We start from the raw sequence: 21,872 nt of genomic DNA, 5'->3' as shown, positions 1-21,872 counted from the left end.
GATTGGTGTTTCTTATGCATTTCCCTCCTTCATTCCCCTTTGTTCTTACAGTGATCATGGATTACACGTGCTTGGTTGTGGTGCTAACGGGGGGTTGCACATTTTTAGTTGTGGTGTTGCAGAAAGCACACTCTTTTGTGACATTGGGGATCACTAACGGCATGTGAGGCTGAACCAGGGGTGGAACTCATGGTCTTCTGCCTGCAGAGCAGCTGCTCTACCACAGAGCTACATTCGGGGGCCCTGCAGTTGCTATTTAACTTAAGTGAAGATGATAGACAGGGATTTATTGTTTAGTTCAGAGTCAAGATTCTTGCTATTATTGCTACATTCTGCAACCCGCACTTTTAGTTCTGCATTCATGAATTCAGAACTAAGTGGTGCTTTTATGAATTCATCTAATTATTTTCTATAATAATTGTGCTTGTGTGTTACATAGTAAAATATGAATGATTTAATTATCACCTTTAGTAATATTACACTAATTGTTTCACCTTTATATTACAAGTAGGGCTTTATTTTTAAGACCTTATGTGTTACTTCACAAGGATAAAAATTTTTTTTTTCTAGAACTGGGAGGGAGGCATACTTGGTCTTAATAAAGTTCAAAACCACCCTAAGCTTACTATACGCGAGACCAACCACGGCCTAAAATAGGAACAAGTACAAAAATTGCCCTGTATTTTACTCGACACAAAGTAGAGTCCAATCTGCACTGCACTGTCTGCACTGTCGTCCCGTTGTTCATCGATTTGCTCGAGTGGGCCCAGTAACATCTCCATTGTGAGACTTGTTGTTACAGTGTTTGGCATGTTGAATACGTCACGGGTAGCTTGCCAGGCTTTGCCATGCGGGCAAAATACTCTCGGTAGCTTGCCGGGCTCTCCGAGAGGGGCAGAGGAATTGAACCCGGCTCAGCCAGGCCGGCTGCACGCAAGGCAAATTCCCTGCTGCTGTGCTATCACTCCAGCCCAAGTCCAATCTAGTTCACAAAATGTTTTATTCTTTTTTGTTTCGTTTTTTTGCTTACACTGGTGATACTCAGGGGTAACTCCTGGCTCTGCACTCAGGAATTTCTCTTGGCAATGCTTTAGTAGAGATGCTGGGGATTGAACCCTGGTCAGGCATGTGCAAAGCAAGTGCCCTTCCCTCTGTACTATCTCTCCAGTCCCTGATTTTATTCATGAAACTTTTATGAAGATCTTTCAGAGTCAAACCCTGGCTAGTCTAAGTATGCTCCCTGCAGGATCCCAGACCAGACTTGCTGAATCAGCAGCTATATTTTTAAAAAGGTGCCTAAGGAATTCGTGTACACGTTAAAGTTCTATAAACATTACCTACAGTTTGAAAAATGTGGGTGAAATCAATCATTACCCCCAGGGCACATATTGTGCTAGTGGTAGATCATCTTTATAGAGAGTTAGACTGCTTTAAGTGTGTATCTTAAGAGATAGTTAACAGAGGGGCGGGGCCAGACTGATATTACAGCAGGTAGGACGTTGGCCTTACACATAACCAACCCAAGTTTGATCACCAGCACCCCACCAGCACCCCATATGGTTCCTGAGCCCACCAGGCGTGATCCCTGAGCACAGAGCTAGGAGTAAGCCCAGAGTACCGCTGGGTGTTGCCCCCAAACCAAAATAAACCAAAGTTAAATGAAAGCTTTATGACCTTTTTTTTTTTTTTTTTTGCTTTTTGGGTCACACCCAGCAATGCTCAGGGGTTATTCCTGGCTCTGCACTCAGGAATTACTCCTGGTGGTGCTTGGGGGACCATATGGGTTGCTGGGAATTGAACCTGGGTTGGCCATGGCAAGGCAAACACCCTACCCGCTGTGCTATTGCTCCAGCCCCGCTTTGACCTTTCATTCTGGTTTACCAGTAATGCAGTATCTAAAATATCATATAATGGGTCCAGAGAGATAGTACAACAGGTAGGATGCTTGCCTTGCCCATAGTTGACCCATGTTTGATTCCTGGCATTATATTTGGTTCCCAGAGCAACTCCAGGAGTGATTCCTGCACACAGCCAGGAGTAAGCTCTAAACATTTCTGGGTGTGTCCCCACAAACAACAAAAAAACCCCACTCTATAATTTCAAAGTTGGAAACCTTTATTCATTCATCCTTCATACAAAAAATATTGATTGAGAGGCCAGAGAGATAGTTTAGAGGTTAAGGCGCTTGCCTTGTATGCAGCAAACCCAGGTTTGACCACTGATACTGCATATGGTTCCCTGAGCACTGCCAGGAGGGACCCCTGAGAACCTCTGGGTGTGACACAAATATCCCCCCTATATTAAAATAGATCTTGAATCTAAATTTTTGGGGACACTTAGACAATCAGAAATAGCTATCCCTGTAGATGTTTCCACATTTAGTTGGCTTATGATATGCAAATAAGTTACTTACCTTGAGAACTTTTAAGCCTAAGGTACCCATCCAGTAGATGGTTGATATAAATATAAAAACTCTACAAGAATCATAAGAAATCCTTGAAATATAAACTTCTTTCAAAACTGAGAAGATACTGCTCTAATTACATTTTTTGGTTTGTTTTTTTGGCCACACCCAGAGATACTCAGGGATTACACCTAGTAGGCTTGGGGGACCATATGGGATGCTGGAGAACAAACCCAGGCTGACCACATACAAGGAAAGCGCCAAGAAAGTACCCACAGTACTATCTCTCTGGCCCTTCTAATTGCATTTCTAAGATTTGGTAGGTGTTCTAGAATGTGTGTCAATAAATGTTTTTTCATTGAGAAATAACATATAATAATGTGTTTTACATATTAAATTACATATTACATATAACTTAACTTTTACTTCTGTACATACCTTCCATGTCAAGATACGGAATATTTGTATCATCCCAGGAACATTCACTTTTCCCCTTTTCTCATTAGTGGTAGATCACTTCCTTTGCTCTTAAATTAAACTACCATTTCCTTTGCTCTAAGTTAAACAACTAACACTTTTATTATAGTTTTCTTGTTCTTGATTTCTGTATCAATAGAACTAAGCTGTTGTGTGACTGGCTTCTTTTGCTCAACTTATCTTTTTGTTTATTTTTGAGCTACCACCAGTGGTGCTCAGGGATTACTCCTGGCTCTGCACTAAGGGATCACTCCTGGTGGGCTTGGGGGACCATATGGGATGCCAGTGATCCAACCCAGGTTGGCTGTGTGCAAGGCAAGCACCTTATTCACTGTACTATCTCTTTGGCCCCTCAACTTACTTTTGCGATTCATCCATATTGTTACATTTACTAGTAGTTCATTATCTTTTATTGGTGAGTAGTATTAATATATCACTATTTGGCTTTTCTACTGTTGCTGTACTTTGTGTGTTTCTACTTTTTGTTTACATTAAGAGTATTCTTTTTACCTATTATCGGGGGACACTTCCAGGCTATGCTCAGGAGTTCCAAGGGCCACTTCTGGGATTCTTGCCTGGTGGTGCAGGCTGGGTAGTGTGGTGATCTTTAGGTCCAGTTGTATTGGGAGGCCATGAATTGCTGGTTTTGTGGATCAAACTGCAGGCCTTATGTGTGCCAGGCATGTGCTCTAGTCCCTTGAGTTCTCTCCCTGGCCCGTGTATCATGAGCATTCTTCTGTCTTTCAGTGGACATATGTTGATTTATCTTGTGCATATTATATATGTAGGTGTAAATTTATTGTTCATCACTTTGACACGTAATTTCCAAAAGTTTTCCACCAGTAGTGTTTAAGTGCTTCAGTTGTTCAACACTTTGCCAACACTTGCTCTTGTCAGTGTTTGATATTTTTAGCTATTCTGATGTATAGATTTCATTGTGGACTTAATTTGGGCTTATCTGATGAGAATGCCATTGGGTATCTTGTTTATTTGCTATATCCTTATCCTCTTTCTTGAAGTGCCTATCTCTCTCTCTCTCTCTCTCTCTCTCTCTATATATATATATATATATATATATATCTTAATTAATTTTGGGCCATACCTGGTGGTGTGATGCTCAGGGGTTACTTCTGGCTCTGCACTCAGGACTCACTCCTGGAGGTGTTCAAGGAACCATATGGGGTGCTGGCAATCAAACACCAATTAGCCATGTGCAAGGCAAGTGCCCATCCACTGTACTATTGCTCTGGCCAAGTTTTTGTGTGTGTGTGTGTGTGTGTGTGTGTGTGTGTGTGTGTGCATGTATTGGATTGCTTATGTATTTTCTTTCTTGTGGGGATTGGGTCATATCTGGTGGTACTCTATCTCTGTTCAGGAGTTACTCCTGGCTGTGCTTAGAGGAACATATGTGGTTCCGAGGATTAAACCTGGGTTCACAGGGTGCAAGGCCAGTGCTATCTTTCTGGCCCTGTTCATTTTTTTTCTTATTGAACTTTAAAATATTACAATGTATTTCAGGGACCAAAGCCATAGTATAACAGGTAGCAAGTTTACCTTGCATGCAGCTGACCCAGGGTTTGATCCCTATCACCCTATATGGTCCCCTGAGTCCTCCAGGAGTAATTACTGAGTGTAGAGACAGGAGTAACCCCTGAATATGATGGATGTGACCCAAAAGTAAAATAAAAAACATATTTCAGAAATATCTACTTTGTTAGATGTGTATTGAAAATATGTCTCCCAGTCTTTGACTTCCTTATTTATTGTATTATAATCATTTTATAAATATAATTATTAATTTTAACAAAGACTATTTTTTAAAAAATTTTTATTAGTGAGACACCATGAGGTACACTTGTAGACTTACAAATTTTTGTGCTTGGGTTTCAATTATGCAATGATCAAATACCAATCCCTCCACCAGTGCCCATTTCCCACCGCCACGGATCCCAGTATCCCTCCCACCCCCCATCCCTCCCATCCTACCCTGCCTCTGTGGCAGGGCATTCCCTTTTGTTCTCTCTCTCCTATTGGGTTTTGTGGTTTGCAAAAGAGGCAATGAGTGGCAATCATGTTTGGTCTATAGTCTGCTTTCAGCAAAACAAAGGCTTTTTTATGACATTTTTTTCTTTGGGGATTAAATATACCTAAGTCCTTTTGAAGAATGTTCAATTGCCTGCTCTGAGGCTCTGAAACTATTTTTATTTTTCTCTAGAAATTTGATTGATTATTCTAGAAGTTTGATTAAAACTTAAAGTATGAATTCTACTTCTCTTCCTCAGGTGCTGCTGATATTGTGCTCTTAGACCATGATGCAATTTTTATATAATTTTGGCTTTGTATCTTGAATTTTGTCATAATTGGGAAAATTCATACATGCCCTTGAACCTGTATATCTTCCAGAGATAGAGACTATGAAATCCCATTTGCACTGCTGGCCTGAGTGCCTGGTGTCATGTTTATGGAGACCATCAGAGAAAACTGTCCCCAGGTTTAGAGAACTGAGTGTGGCTTCTGACTAATAATATGTCCTGTGTTCCCAGAAAGCTCAACTGAGTAATAACATGTCCTGTGTTTCCAGAATGCTGATCTGGGACCTGAAATAGGTATTTCAGGAAATCTGACTCCAGGATTATACTTAAGGAGGGACCTTCTTTTGAAGGGAGAGCTTCTGTACTGTAGGAAGTTTCTAAGCAGAGGCTGCATGAACCAAATTGGGGGAGACTGGAGGAAAGTGAGGAACCAGAGGGCAGAGGGAAGATTGGTGAGCCAGGTAAGGCAGCCACTTTAATTCCAATACCCCAGTTCCACTGGTTTGAGGGCCGTTTCCATTCCCAGTTTCATCTCTGGGGAGAGGAATCAGGGTGTGGAGGGGCAGTGCTGAAGAGAACAGGGAACTCACTCATCTTCTGGAAATAGGAACTTAACGCCTTGCTGCCACATTTCTAGTCCCAAGTGTTCACCTGGCAATTGAGAGCATATGTTTTCCTCGTTGGAGACTCAATTTCCAAGCCTTCTATAAGAGGACAATACAGAGGAGAGAATCTCTTTGTAGAAAGAGGGCTGGGGATGAGGTGTCAGTCGCTGCGACAGATCAGGAGGAGTGTTGTGACTGACACTGGCCATGGGGCCAGCTCAGCATTCGCACCTGCATGTCCTACGGAAATTTCATCTCTTATATGAAGGATAATGTGTTGTTAGAATTTCCTCTATTTTTTAAAAAAAATCATATTTGTGGTGACATTGTTTCATGATATCATGTTTCAGGAGTATTCAGCATCTGGGTACTCTGCATCATGCTCCCTACCAAAACTTGTCCATCATTCACCTCCTTTCCCCGTGTCACCCACCCACAATAACCTTCCCCTCTGGCAACCACCAGTCTAGTTTCTGAATCTAAAATTTACCTTTGAGTTTTATTTTTTCCTCTTTTTTGGAGGGTGGGTGGAGGGGGGAAGAGGTCTCTCAAGTGGTCCTCAAGGGGTCTGGGGGGGCCACTCCAGGAGATTCTTGACCAGCTGGGCTAATGATGAGTGAGGGTGATGAATATGTGGTGCTGCTGGGACTCTGCGGAGTTGGGATAACTCAGGCCGCCCTAGCAGTGCTCAGGGCCCTCCAGGTCTGCATCCACCTGTGCTTGAGAGACCGTGTGGTGCCAGGGACGGGACCGGCACCATCTGCCTGCAAAGCTTGTGCCTTAACCCCCAGACCATCTCACTGGACCTCATTTGGTTTATCTTGTTCCATATGCAAGTGAAATTCTGCAGAAGTGGCCTTTATCATTATGACATTTCTTTTAGTAGAAGCCTCTCAATCTGTCCATGTTGTCAAAGATGGCAACACTTCCTTTTATAAAAATCTGTTGATTTGGGGCTGGAGCAATAGCACAGTGGGTAGGGCGTTTGCCTTGCACGTGGCCGACCTGGGTTCGATTCCCAGCATCCCATATGGTCCCCTGAGCACCGCCAGGAGTAATTCCTGATTGCAGAGCCAAGAGTAACCCCTGTGCATCACCGGGTGTGACCCCCCCAAAAAATTATTTATTTTTTTGGCCACACCCCAACAGTGCTCAGAGGGCTTTTTCCTGGCCCTGTGCTCCTGGATCACTCCCGGGAGAGCTCAAGAAACCATATTGAGCCATCAAACCTGGTCAGCTGTATGCAAGACAAATGCCTAATTTGCTGAACTATCTTTCTGACCCTTACCCTGAGCCCTGGGCTACCCATTGACTGGTAATCTTAATTGAATAATTGCATAATGTTATCAAAATGAAGGTAGCTTTATGACTATGTTGTTTAAAATAGATTACAAATTGTGTTGCTAATGTAAATATTTGATTTTGTCCATAGATAATTTATAATAGAGCTAGGAAATAAAAATATTCACATGTGAACTTGGATGAAATCTTAGTTGACTGGGTTCCTGCCATGCATTTGTAATCTACCCGTTTTCCTTTTGTAATACATAAGGCTAGCATCTCTGAGAAAACTCTTGCTATCTTTTGTTTGCTTGTTTGTTGGGCCCACACCCAGCCCAGCGTACTCAGGGTTGACTCAGGGGTCCCTCCTGGAACCATGGTTGGCTTTGTGCACGGCAGGTACCCTATCCACTGTAATATCAAACCTTGATATCTTAACAAATATTCTAAATAGTGAAATTTGGGTTGAAGGTTTGGATCACCCAATAGTGCTTAGGCTTATTCCTGTTTCTGTGCTGAGGGATCAATCCTGGTGGATTTTTCAGGAAATACCCACTCATCTAGGTTGGTAGTGTACAAGGGCTGGAGTGATAGCACAGCGGTAGGGCGTTTGTCTTGCACGCAGACAACATGGCCGACCCGAGTTCTATTCCTCCGCCCCTCTCCGAGAGCCCAGCAAGCTACCGAGAGTATCTCACCCACATGGCAGAGCCTGGCAAGCTCCCCGGGACGTATTCGATATGCCAGACACAGTAACAACAAAGTCTCCAATGGAGATGTTACTGGGCCCGCTCGAACAAATCGACAAACAACGGGAGGGCCTTTACCTTTACCTTTACCTTATTACTGTCTAATATATTTTAAAAAAATTATTACTGTCATTGCCACTTCTTGCAATGCCACCAGCGTCATGCCCAGGAGTTCTAGGGTGGGGGTAGCGGTGCAGGCAGTCCCAGGGATGGGCCTCACATAAACAAGCATGAGCCCTGTAACTTCAGCCACATCTCTGGCCCCTAATATTAAAATCTTTCATTTGCTTGGTTGATATTTAATTTTTAGACATGGTTTGATTTCTTTTTTCTTCTTCCAGAGTGATTATTTGGGGCCATACCCAATAGTACTTGAGAACTTCCTCCTAACTCAGTGCTTGGCAGAGGTGGGTGTGGGGTAGGCATGATTCCTATAGTGCTCAGGAGACCACACAGTGCTGAGAATCAGATGTGGGGCTCCTGCACGCAAAGGGCTCCAGCTCTTCGGGCCCTTCAGCTCTTCTTTCCCCTTATTCCAGAGTTGTTTTATTGTATTTATTTATACATTTTGTTTCTCTATACCAGACACGTTTCAAGTACTGACAGAATATTTCCATCACTAAGAAAAGTTCTACTGAACAGCACTGCTCTGAATTTTAGAATATCTTACCATTGCTTGGGAGACCACTGCAACACTTTTGCTTTTTTTTTTTTTGAGGGGAGATTACACACAGCAGTGCTCAGGAGTTATTCCTGGCTCTACACTCAGGAATTACTATCTCTCTAGCCAGTCTTGGGTTTTCTGGTGGTACTTGTGTGTGTGTGTGTGTGTGTGTGTGTGTGTGTGTGTGTGTGGTGCTGAGGATCAAATCCAGGGCTTCACCCGTGCAAGTCAGGTGCTCTGTTGCTGAACTATATCCTCAGCCAGAGTTGTTCAGAGATATTTGCTTGTTTGTATTTGGATTTGGGGGCCATACCTGACAGTACTCAGGACTAGCTCTTGGCTTGCTTTTGTTCAAAGATTACTCCTGGTAGTTGCATATGCGGTGCTAAGGATCAAACTAGTGTCCTATGCATGCAAAGTAAGTGCATTAACCCTGTACTATCTCTCTGGCCCCTGTACCAGAGTTTTCATTTTTAATTTAAGTTGAAAGTTTTACAGGGGGGGCCAGAGAAATATTACATTGGGTAGGACACTTGTCTTGCATGCAGCCAACCTGGATTCAAACCCCAGCATCCTATATGTCCCCCAAGCCTCTCTAGGAGTGATCCCTGAGCATAACGCCAGACTAAATCCTGAGCACCAGTGGTTGCAATCTCCCCTCCAAAAGTAAAGCAAAAGTGTTGCAGTGGTATCCCCAAGCAATGGTAAGATAATTCTAAGATAATTCTAAAATTCAGAACAGATTCCTCCGCCCCTCTTGGAGAGCCCAGCGAGTTACTGAGAATATCTCGCCCACACGGCAAAGCCTGGCAAGCTACCGTGATGTATTCGGTATGCCAAACACAGTAACAAGTGTCACAATGGAGACGTTACTGGACTCGCTCAAGCAAATCGATGAACAACAGGAGTACAGTGACAGTGACAGTGACAGTGACTGTTCAGTAGAACTTTTCTTAGTTGGAAATATTCTGTCAGTACTTGAAATGTGTCTCTGGTATAATAGAGAAACAAAATGTAGGATTTCAGTTGGTTTGAATTTGATCCAAAATACTGTGTTGGACAGTATCAATTAACACTAAGTTAATATTAATATAGTGGTAGATTCACAGCGGAGCTTGGCAAACATGTTTTTGTAAGGAACCAAATAATGTTTAGGCTTTGTGATTTGCGTATTCTTAATACCACTACTCCACCCACTGCTTGTTGTTTGGAAACAATCCTAGACAACATGTAAATAAATGGCTTTGGCTATGGTCCAATAAAACTTTATTTATGGACACTGCAATTTAGATTTCTTATAAATCTCGCCTGGCATGCAATAGTAGTCTTCTGATTTTTTTCAACCCTTTTAAAAGCAAAAATTGTTCTTAGTCTACAGGCCTTATCACAAAGGTGATAAGTAGCAGGTTGCAGAACCCTGGTCTAAAGTGTTCGTAAATATCAATAACAGAGAGAAAAAAAATAATATTTCTTTTTGTTTTGGGGCCACAATCAGTGATACTTAGGGCTTTCTCCTATCTCTGTGCTAGGGATCACTCCTAGAGGGACTTGGGGGATCACATGGGATGCTGAGGACTGAACCTGGGTTGGCTGCATGCAAGGCAAATGCCCTGCCTGCTGTACTATTGCTCTGGCGCTGAGAAAAATTTCTTACGTTCATTCAGCAAATGTTTATTAATTGTCTGTCATGAGATACAGAGCTGAAGATAAAATAAAAATAACCACGTAAATACAGAAAGCACCCATGTTCTCATGGAATTCACATTCCTGCCTGTAAGTGTGTGTGTTGGAGGGTGGAGGGCAGAAGGGGAAGAATAAATGTATGTTGTATGGTGACAACGAAGGAATTTTATGGAGACAAATCAAAGAGAAAAAAAGTAACAGCAGGGGAGACCCAAAGAGATGGTTTATGGGGGCTGAGTGCAGGCTTTCCCTGGAGGAGTCCCAGCTGATTCCCAGCACCTCATAATCCCTGCTTCCCTGAGCACTGCAGGGAGCCACCACACCAGCATGGCTAAGTGTGACCAAATAATCTAACAAGGAAAATGGGGAAGAGGAAGGTAAGAAGGAATGGAGAAGGGAAGGGAGGAGGAAGGAAGGAGGGAGGAAAAGAAGGGAGAAAAGGAGAAAAGGTATTTGTTCTGGGGGTTGGAATGATAGCACAGCGGGTAGGGCGTTTGCCTTACACGCGGCCGACCCGGATTTGATTCGCAGCATTCTGTATGGTCCCCCGAGCACTGCCAGGAATAATTCCTGAGTGCACGAGCCAGGAGTAACCCCTGTGCATTGCCGGGTGTGACCCAAAGAGCAAAAAAAAAAAAAGTATTTGTTCAACAAAACTAGCTTCCTTTGATGTAGAGAGCACTCAGTGGACTGGACTGTGCCCATTCAGGACATGTGGCTATCCTTGAGCACCTTCAGGAGTGACCTGGGAGCACCCAGCTGGGAGTATCCCCGGATTATTGTCAGTGGTAGCACAGAACCCCCAAACAAAATGAACCTGCTTTAGAATTCTTTCACCTTTTGCACCGATACTCAGAAAGGGCAGTCCAGGGGCTATGTCTATGTTAGAAGCACTTGAGACAGCCTCGTCTTAGTGTTCTAGACCACTGTTTGGGGAAAATTGTATGTGGTATGGGGACCACACACACAGATGCTGGGGCCTAGCATGCAGACCAGGACCTGATGGGTTTGGAAACTTTAGGAAAACACCCAGGATGCTCAGGGGAGCATGTGACTTTGGGAATCAAACTGGGGCCTTGCACGCATGAGCTCTACTATTTGAGCCATCTCCCAGTTCTAAGAAAATATTTTTAATATTTTTTTTGGTGGGAGCATGCCCTGAGGTGCTCAGGGCTTACTGCTGGCATTGCACTCAAGGGTCATTTCTGGTGGAATTCAGGGGATCATATGGGGTTGCTGGGATCTGAAACTGGGTCTGCCATGTGTAAGGCAAGTGCCCTACCCGTTGTACTCTCCCAGGAAGCTATTTTAAAGCTAATACTTATCAACACATCAAAAAGACCCCTCAAATAGAAATTCTGTGAGAGTTTTTCTGGAGTGAAGAGTAAAGAGGTTACAGAATGGGGGCAGAGAGCTAAGCAGCAGGTAAGACGCTTGCTGTGCTTGTGGCTGACCCGGGTTCGATTCCTGGAACCCCATATAGTTTTGGAACACCGCCAGGAGAGATTCCTGAGTGCAGAGTCAGGAGTAACCCCTGAGCATCACTGACTGTGACCCCAAAACAAAAATTAATTAAAATTAATTGAAGAGGTTATAAAATGGTTTGTTAAAAACATGTTTAGTAATGCACTTAGAAATAGTAAAGAAGTTTCCAATCTTCAGTTGGAAAACCTTCACCATCAGTCCACTACCCTGTGTCATGCTTCTTTGTTTTGAGGGTGCTTCATGAGCAGTGCTCAGTGGTCTTCTGGCAAAACTCTTGGAGGAATCCCTTCCTTCCTTCCTTCCTTCCTTCCTTCCTTCCTTCCTTCCTTCCTTCCTTCCTTCCTTCCTCTCTTCCTCCTACTTTCCCTCTCTCCCTCATTCCCATCCTCACTCTCTTCCTTCCTTCCTTTTTCCCTTCCTCCCTCGCTCTCTCCCTCACTCCCTCCATTCCTTCTTTCCTTCCTTCCTCCCTTCCTCTCTCTCTCCCTTTCTCTCTCCCTCCATCCCTTCCCTGGGAGGTGCTGTCAATAGAACTCAGGTGTCCAACCAAGCATGCAAGGCACATGCCCCTAATCCCTGAGCTTGCTCCCCTGCCCTGGGTGTTGTGTGTTACGAAGTTTTCTTTAAGCCCAGGGAGTAATATACTTCAATCTAAATTATCCTGTGTTTGAAGCATGTGTTTAGTGCCTAAGAAGAGCACCTGTGTAGCTGATGGATGGTCCTAATGTCTCCTTCCAGTCATGAACACTGTCGGAATCTCCGTTTTCTTTCAGGAACATGGTTACTTTTGGTGTTATTTTACAGCACACAAGGCCACTTGAAAAAGTCCTGAGAACTGTTTAAATGTCATTGTCAGAGAGTTTAAAAAGCCCAGGGGATCAGGACCTTCTTTTAGGTCACCAAATCAGAAACTGTCTTGCTTTGTAGTAACTCAAAAATGTTTTCACATGAAGGTTACTCATGTGAAACTTTTGAACTAGTTTTTCTCTCTCTTTTTTTCTGCTAAAAATCCCTTGAGTGTGCAGTTCTAAGTTTCACAGTTAGTTAAAAAGAATTTTTTTTAAATACTATCAGACTTACAGAGAAGTTGCAAAATAGCACAAAAATGTTTTTTTTTTTTCTGGAAAATTTGAGCATAGGGGGCTGGAGCGATTGCACAGTGGGTAGGGCATTTGCCTTGCATGCGGCCAACCTGGGTTCAATTCCCAGCACCCCATACGGTCCCCTGAGCACCGCCAGTAGTAATTCCTGAGTGCATGAGCCAGGAGTAACCCCTGAGCATAGCTACTGACTTCGTGTCCAATTACCCTTCACTATTGAGTGTTTATTTCTGCATTCTGTGTATCCATAAAGAACATCACGCGGGTCTGGGAGATGCCCCAAAGGGCTCCAGTGCATGCTTTGCATTGCGAGAGCCACAGGTTCGGTCCCCAGTACCTTGTGGTCTTCTGGAATACTGCCGGGAGTGGCCGCAAAGCATATAAACAAAATCTACTATGAAATTAGCATGGATACATTAGTACCGTTAAATCTTCATATCCCATTTGGATTTCTCCAGTAATTTCTGTAGTAGCCTTACCTGCAGGAGGTTTTGGCCCAGATCCACACTTCACACCAATGTATCCTGTCTCCTCCCTCTTGCAGCCTGGAAGAGGGTGTTAGTCTCTCTTCACTTTGGCCTTGACCTTGACACCATCAAGGCTGATGGTTTCCCTGGTTCCTGTCCCTTCTCAGAGTGCACACATGACGGGAATGTCGCAGTTGTGGTGCAGCCCTTGCTGTCATCAGCTGGCACTAGCTTTCCATCTGCCCGATATTGATGATGAGCCATTTCCAGCAGGTCCACCAGGTTCTCCACTCAAGAGCTGACTTTGTTTGTTTGTTTGTTTCTTTGTTTGGGGTCCTGCTGAGCAGTGCTCAGGGATTACTCCTGGCTCTGCACTCAGGGATCAATCCTGGCAGGGCTCAGAAAACCATACGTAGTTTCAGGGATCAAACCGGGGCCAGCAGCATGCAAGGCCAGCTGAATGCAACCCTGATGACTGTGCCCCCCCCAAGGGTTGATTCTTTTCATCCTTGTAGCAGTAATTATTTGGGGGAGAAGCACGTCAGAGTGCTAAAAGTACCCCATTCACCCTCCGCTTTCCATCATAATCACTTTTAAAAAAATCGGAGGGGGCCACACCCACTGGTGTTCAGGGGCTTGACTCTTGGCTTTGCTCAGGGATCGCTCCTGGTGGGCTCAGGGGACCATCTCGGATGCTGGGATTGAATCCGGGTTGGCCGTGTGCAAGGCAAGTGCATCCTACCCACTATACCATTGCTCTGGGCCCCACTTAATTTTTTTAAAATATGATGCTTGCCTCGCTAATTTGTTCATTCCTTTGAGTCACTTCGAGTGAGGAGAGAACAGGCCCCCTCTAAAGGAGGGACCTGCTGCTAGGACTTCCAAAATAGGGGCCTTATTTAATTTGCAACACTCAAATGGGAAAGAGTTTACTATAAGTAGCTAATATTTCTATTCTTTTCCTTTCCAGATATAAAGCCAAGTGTGGAACTGAAAAGCACTCAGGAGCCGCCTGCGCCCACAGGTAATGTCAGAAATAGACCTTGACTAAAATTACCAAAGAATGGACTATTCTTTCACTGGCAGTGAAAGATAGTGTGGAAATGAGTTTTTAAAAATGTGCCTGACAGGCTGCGGAGAGTGTGCAAAGGGCTGGAGCTCATGGCTTGCATGCGGGAGACCAGGGTCCAATCCCTGGCACCACATGGTCCCCTGAACACTGCTGGGAGTGACCCCTGAGCACAGAGCCTGAAGGAGCCCTTGAGCATCACCAGGTGTGGCTCCAACACTAAACAAAACAAAAATCAAACATAGCTGTCTCTTCCTGGTGCAGAAATTACTCATTTGGGTTATATAAATTCTTGCCATTATGAGGCCAGACCACACCCTACCTAATGCTGATTTTTTGTTTGCTTTTAAAATATTTTTCTTCAGGGGGTCAGTGATAATAATACACTGGGTAGAGCATTTGCCTTGCACACAGCCAACTAGGGTTTGATCCCCAGCATCCCATTTGGATCCCAGGCACCACCAGGAGTAATTCCTGAATGCAGAGCCAGGAGTAGCCTCTGAGCATCACTGGGTGTGACCCCAAAACAAACAAAACCTTTTTTCCTTTATCTTGTGACTGACTGGTTTTAATAGAGGGTTTGTTGTAAAGTCACTTCTATTTGAACAACTTTAGAACAGTGATCAGCAAATTTTTCCTATACAGGACGAGATAATGAATATATTTAAAGAGGTTAAAGGTATTTAGTCTCTATTGAATTTTTTTCTATATTTTTGTTATCCTTGACAGTTGCAGACACCATTCCTATGTCTGGGCCCAGGTTAAAAATAGCCATGACCGGGAAAGTAGAGCAATAGTACAGTAGGTAGGGTGCATGCCTTGCACACAGCCAGCCCAGGTTTGATCCCCAGCACCCTATATAGTCCCCTGAACCCTGCCAGGAGTGATCCCTGAGCACAAAACCAGGCATAAGCCCTGAGCACAAAATCAGGCGTAAGTCCTGAGCACAGAGCCAGAAGTAAGCCCAGAGCACAGCCAGATGTGGCTCAGGAATTATCTCTAGAGGTGATTGAGGATCATTTGTGGTGCTGGGAATTGAATCAGGGTCAGCTATGTGCAAGAGAAGCACCTTAGCCCCTTTACTATGTCTTTAATGCCAGTGCTTCCTAGGAAGTTCTCAGATGAGTCCTTTAAGTCAGGTCTTTAAGGCTAAGGAAAAGTGCACCATTTAGAGCAGTATCAGAAAGTTCAGATTGTGTGTTATGAGGTGCAAAAGAAACATGACCTGCTTATAAATCAGAACATGAGTTCGGGTTGACCACATTTTTAGGACCTCTTAGTCACACATGTTATGCAGTATGTTTCCCTCTCACTCCTGTTTTCCTGTAAGTGTCTTGCTTGCACTGCAGTGGAAAGAAAGACCTCTGCGGAGTTTCTAGTAACTTCTGCGTGAGCCCAGTGTCCCCTGCTGTCACTGTACATGACAGGGGTTCATTAAAATATTTCATTGACTATTGGGAAAAGTTGGACAGGAAGTGGGTGACCCTCCAGTGCTACTCATTTATTAACATTTTTTGAAGCTGCCAGCTAAATTGTGAAATAATCCCACCCACACTGTTCCAATTGAAGTACTTTTCTTTTTTTTCTCTTTTTCTTTTTTCCTTGGCTTTTTGGGTGACACCCAGAAGTGCTCAGGGATTATTCCTGGCTCTGCATTCAGGAATTACTCCTGGTGGTGCTCTGGGGACCATATAGGATGCCAGGGATCGAACCCAGGTTGGCCGCATGCAAGGCAAACACCCTATCCACTATTCTATAGCTCCAGCCCTGCTGAGGTACTTTTCATGTCTTCATTATTTATTGTTCAAAGTTTATCTCCAACAGACTTGATTTTCATCACATTTGCTATTTATCTGGGTGTGCTGTGATTATGTCTTTGCTCTTTCACCTAGGAAATGGGCCACACTTATGTCTCTCAGTCCTGTGTCAGCCTTGTTTTAGGGTTGTGGGTGTGTTTGCTCTGTATCTGCGAAGTATAAGCTCCTTGAAGAGAGAAATGATGACTTTTCATCTCTGTAAACTAGTCAGCATTTAGTAAATGTTCCAAGAAATAAAGATACTTGGAGGCCATTGTGTTTTTCACAGAATCACACTTAGCATAATATATATATATATGTTATATATATATATTTTTTTTTGCATTGCTGGTAATTGAACCTGGATTTCATGTATGCAAGGCAGGTACTTTCCCATTAAGTGACTTCTTTCATTTGAGTTTTTTTTTTTTCATTTAAAACTTCTTTTTTTTTTTTTTTGCTTCGAGGGCTACACACAACATTGCTCAGGGGCTGCTCCCAACTGTTCTCAGGGGTGCTCTAGGGACCATGTTGTACCAAGGATTGAACCCAGGCCTCCCACACGCAAAGCATGTGAGCTGTGTCTCTGGCCCAAAAATGGCAACAGAATGGGAAATAGGATGGTATCCAGAACCTTGCAGAGTTTCTCTCAGGAAAACATCTTTTCCAAACTGGGTTTTGCCAGTATTTTCAGGCTCTGTGCTTCTCATCACTGTATATTAATACTTGGTCATAAATAGCAGGAGTAGCCGACTGAATGTTGTGATTCATACCAAAGGAAAGAGGATTTCTGGCTAGATGGAGCTTGAGTGTATTTCCACTCAGGTGGAAGAAATACTCAGGAAAGTGTGGGCTTATGGAAAGTTGCATAAACCCTGGGCTGAGGTCTCAACCTTAAGATTTTTCCCATTTGGTGCTTGCTAAGTTAGATGTGAAGAGGGCAGGGTCTGACACCCACGGATTGTCTGAAGCTGAGATGGGAGTCTACTTAATACATTGTACTCAAAATCCTTTGACGATGACTGCTCGGTTAAAATTATTATTTTTTTCTTTTATCTCCTAGAAGGTCCAGTGGTTTCAAATGACTATGATTTAACTAAACCTCATGAAACAGAAAATGTGGATGGTGCAGAAGGGCCAGCCAATGAGGATGAAGTCATGGGAGGTGAGTGAGTATGCAAAACTGATACTTACAGACATGCTTGGGGCTTAATAATGATGAAATAGCATATCTCCAAGGAAAACTTGCTTCTCTAAGTCAGGTGGGAGTAACCCAGTTTTGTGCATTTTACAAATATTTATGTTTAAAGATTTGCTACAGAAGATCACCAAGTTTAAGAATTAGTGGGGCTTGTTCAGTTTTCAAGTTATACTAACTTCATGAAATTTTTCTTTTTTGTGGTTTGGGATGGGTTAGCTATAGCACAGGGGGTAGGGCGTTTGCCTTGCAGATGGCCGACCTGGGTTCGATTCCTCTGTCCCTCTCAGAGAGCCTGGCAAGCTCCCCGTGGCGTATTCGATATGCCAAACACAGTAACCACAAGTCTCACAATGAAGACGTTACTGGTGCCTGCTTGAGCAAATCGATGAATAATGGGAGGACAGTGCTACAGTGCAGTTGTTTGGGACACTGCGGCATTGCTCAGGCTAACTCCTGGCTCTGTGCTCAGGCCTTAGGGGACTGTAGGGATTGCCAGGGATTTGACCCAGGTCAGTTGCATGCAGGGCAAGCATCCTACCCACTGTACTGTCTCTCTGGCCTCTGTTTGTTTGGGGTTTTTTTGGCCACACCCAGCAGTGCTTAGGGTCTACTCCTGGCTCTGTGCCCAGAGATTGCTCCCAGCAGTGCTTGTGGGACAAGGCAGGGCCATTTAAACCTCTGGCATGTAGAACACGTTCACTAATCCGTTGAGCTATCTCGTTATACCCTAAATATTTTTTTAATGGTTTACCACAATTTGGAAACGTTACAGAAGTGGAAAGAAAAAAGGGGGAAGAAAACCCCTCTGTCCTGGTATAGCCAAAGATAGTCTCTGTTAGCACTGAAAAATGCTAGCAGACATTTTTGCGAAATTTGAACAGGATGTTTGTGTTAACATTGCACACGTTTTATGCTAATATTTATGTGGATAAATCTGATCAATATTGCCTAATGTCACTCAGATCTCATTTTAGATGTCATTTTTCTAGAGAAACTTTTCCTTAACACCAGTCACTATTTTAACACAGTACCCTATTTTAATTCTCTGCATGGCACTTAGACGAAATTACCAGAGATAATTTTGGAGTATTTTTCCTTTCATTGTCTCTCTTCTACACCCTTTATTAGTTAGACTTTCTTTTTCACTGCTTGGTGTTTGCAGTACCTAGAACAGTTCTTGGCCCATAGTGGGATGCAATAAATACTTATTGAGTAAGCAACTAAATTATTTAATTTAGTGTCTTGGGCTGCGTGTGTGTGTGTGTGTGTGTGTGTGTGTGTGTGTGTTTGTGTGTGTAAGGGGAGAGTGGTTTGAGGGGCCACACTCAGCTCTCAGTTATACTTAGAACGTTCTCCTGACTCTGTACTCAAGGATTACTCCTAGCAAGGCTCAAGGAACCATATGCAGTTCTGGGATTTGAACCAGGGTCAGCCACATGCGAAAGCAAGCACCTTACCTTCTATACTATCTCTTTGGCACCAGACTATCTAATTTTAATAAAACATCGAGTTATCCCACAAGCACGAAAGCCCATTTGTTTCATTTTGGAGATATCACCCAGTGGTACTGAGGGGCTACTCCTGACTCTGCTCAGGACTCACTCCTAGCAGTGCATGCTGGGGATTGAATCTGGACCCTGTGCATGCAAAGCATGCACTCAGTTAATTGAGCTATCTCCCTGCCCCCTGCTTTAGATTCTTAAGGGGTCAAGAAATTGACTTCTAGATCTAAAACTTCTGAGATTCAAATCACAGCTTCAAGTAGCATTCCAGCTCTGCCTAACTATACGTTACCTTGTACCAGTTTTTAACCACAGAGACTGAAAAATACTGCCTGGCACAGGATGTGGTCATTTGTGCTGAGGAAAGGCATGTGATGTTCTATCAAGTTCAAGCAGCTTCTTGAGGTGACATCCATGGAGACAGGCTCAGGAGTCAGTGCTAGCTGGGCTCCTGCTGTTCTGCATTGGGGCTCTTGGGTCTGGCGGGGAACGCCTGCCAGCTGATGTGTGCATTGATGATCCCTCCACTTTTGGTCCGGAATCGACCTTTGAGGTTAGAGTTTGCTCTGGGTTCAGAAGTAGACTCTTGAGTTTTATGCTTCCAGGTCATGGGGGTCGGGATGGGGGGCAGGGAGGGCTGGGGGGGGGGGTCTGAAGAAACCAAATAAGATTCATTCAACAACAGGGATTTAAAACAAATCGTATAGAAATGTTATGTAGCAAACATCATGTTAAATAGCAAAAACTCAACTGAGTTATCTTTGAAGATGTAATTGGCTTTATTACACGATTAGCTACGACTTGTTAACTTCCCATCTAGCAAGTAGACAAATGTTTCCCAAAAGCAGCATAAAATGAAAGCGCAGAAAGGGAAGGACAAGGGGAGAAGGAATTATTTCAGACTTGGGAGATCTACCTTTGGGGACTAGAAAAAGATCTCATCTTGAGAAATGGAAGAAAATATGCTCGTTGGCGCTGACCACAAAGGCCCACGTTTAGGGCGAAGTGATAGTATAGTGGGCAGGGCACTTGCCTTGACCTATCCTGACTCAATTCCCGACACTCAAATGGTCCCTGAGCCTGGCTAGGAATAAGTCCTGAGCAGTGCTGGGTGTGGCCCCAAAACAGAAAGTCCCATGCTCATTTGTTAGGACTCCATCCCTGGGGAAGGTTGGCAGAGACTACAAACCACAGCTGGGTTAGGTTTTCTCTCTGAGTGGACTGGTCATCTCCATTTGGGACCTGTCACCATTTTTTTGTTTGTTTGTGAGTACCTTGCAATGCAATAGGAACCTATGCTGTAGATTTTAGGCCTCTACACATTTGCCGCACTCTGGAAGCACTTCCCAGGAGCAGAGATAGGATCTCTCTGTGGTCCGCCCTTTCCACTGTGGTTGCTTCCTTCTGTCACTTCACCCAAAGTAGCGCCTTGTCAGCGGATTGATGGGTTCTCTGTGTATCTTTTTCAGTTGTAAGGGGCCTGACACTAGTCGTACAGTTCTTGGAAGAGATTAGAAGATACGATCAATCATTCTAAATATTATGGAGAGAGAGAGAGAGAGAGAGAGAGAGAGAGAGAGAGAGAGAGAGAGAGAGAGAGAGAGAGAGAGAGAGACGCCTGACTCAGAAAAACAAATAGGCTTACTTTAGTATTTAATCCATTATTTCATGATTAAGTTCCAGATGACTGTGGCATTCATCTTGGCACTTAATCTGGGTCAGAGAACTTTGGCCGAGATTAGCAGGTGCCCGCTTTTTAAAAAGATATGATCACTGTGTGCAAATGATGTCTGGTGATTATATAAGATAATTGAAAAGTAGACCTGCCCGCTAGAAAAGACATACCACCTGCATAATAGAGTTCTTCTGAAATATGCAAAGAAGAAAACATTAAATAAGAACTAGAAAAAGGTCTAGGATTAGTAGTATGTTTTTAAAGGTACTTACGGAGTTTTAGCAATACTAAAAGAATCATAATTAATTAAATTTTTTTTCCTATTTTGTGGTTCCAAGGAATGGAACTGGGGGCCTTGCACGTGTGAAGCATGTGCACTACCACTGAACCACCTCCCTAGTCTTTGTAAATGACTTTGTAACCAGCTTGAGAAGAGCCATAGTCTGTTTATATTCTGTGGCAACATTTCATTTTAATGTCCTCTGAATTTTTTTTTATAAACTAAGACTTGTCTTGGAATGCTCTTAATTCAGAATGATTGTAATCATGTTTAGTTTGGGGGGAGGGCAGGGTTTGGACCACACCTGGTGGTGCTTGTAAGTCACTCCCAGTGATGCTTATGAGACCATGTGACTGTGGGAATCATGGGGTGAACCACACATGAGAAAGTCTGCCAAGAATCATTGATTTCTCCTCATGGTTCTGTAGCTATCTGGGTCCAGCAGCACCTGCTGGGCATTGCTAGTCTGAGAAAAATCAAAATTCAAAGTTTGTTTTCAGTAGAATGTGTTTTTATTTTGTTTTATTATCGTTTTTGGTTTTCATGTCACAACTGAGGTTCTCAGGGCTTACCCCTGGTTCTGCTCTCAGGAATCTCTCCTGGAGGGCTCTGGAGGGGTTCAGGGGATCATATATGGTGCCAGGGATCAAACTGGGATTGACTGCATGCCAGGTAAGTGCTTTAACCTCTGTACTATGTCTCTGGCCCTGTTTTTTTTTTATGCGTTTCGTTAGGAATTTTTGGGGGGAGGGACACTCTCAGCAGTGCTGAGGGCTTAGTCCTGCCTCTATGCTCAGGGACCATTATTGGAGGGCTTTGGGGGACCACATGGGATGCTGGAGATGGAACCCAGGTTGGCAGTATGCAAGACAAGTGCCCTATACTTAACCATGTACTGTCTCTTCAGCCCCTTTTCATATCTTTTTTTGGTGGGACTTTCCTCTTGGTGCTCAGGTGACCCTAGGGGTACTTGCCCCTCTGTGCTAGTAATTTCATTACTACAGCCCAAGAATGAGGTGCTTGCTCAGGCCCCATGGTGCCAGGAGACCACCAGGGCTGGTTCTCAGGGACCTTCAGGGTCATATCATTTGATGTTCATGTTCAAGATTCTCGAGGGCTACA

General features: G+C 43.7%; 1 protein-coding gene across 2 annotated transcripts in view; it reads left to right on the top strand.

The window, feature by feature from the left end:
- IKZF3 (IKAROS family zinc finger 3) overlaps positions 1–21,872 on the top strand; it is an 82,396-nt gene that overhangs the window by 8,037 nt on the left and 52,487 nt on the right. For both annotated transcript variants that reach the window (XM_056127938.1, XM_056127937.1), the window contains exons 2-3: positions 14,198–14,251; positions 17,156–17,257. In XM_056127938.1, coding sequence (XP_055983913.1) covers positions 14,198–14,251; positions 17,156–17,257 — 156 coding nt within the window. The remainder of the gene's footprint in view (positions 1–14,197; positions 14,252–17,155; positions 17,258–21,872) is intronic.

Source organism: Sorex fumeus, unplaced genomic scaffold (assembly GCF_029834395.1).
Source record: "Sorex fumeus unplaced genomic scaffold, SorFum_2.1 ptg000063l, whole genome shotgun sequence".
Taxonomy (NCBI): domain Eukaryota; kingdom Metazoa; phylum Chordata; class Mammalia; order Eulipotyphla; family Soricidae; genus Sorex; species Sorex fumeus.
Note: the sequence above shows the minus strand (reverse complement) of the source record. Positions and strands in the feature narration are given on the sequence as shown.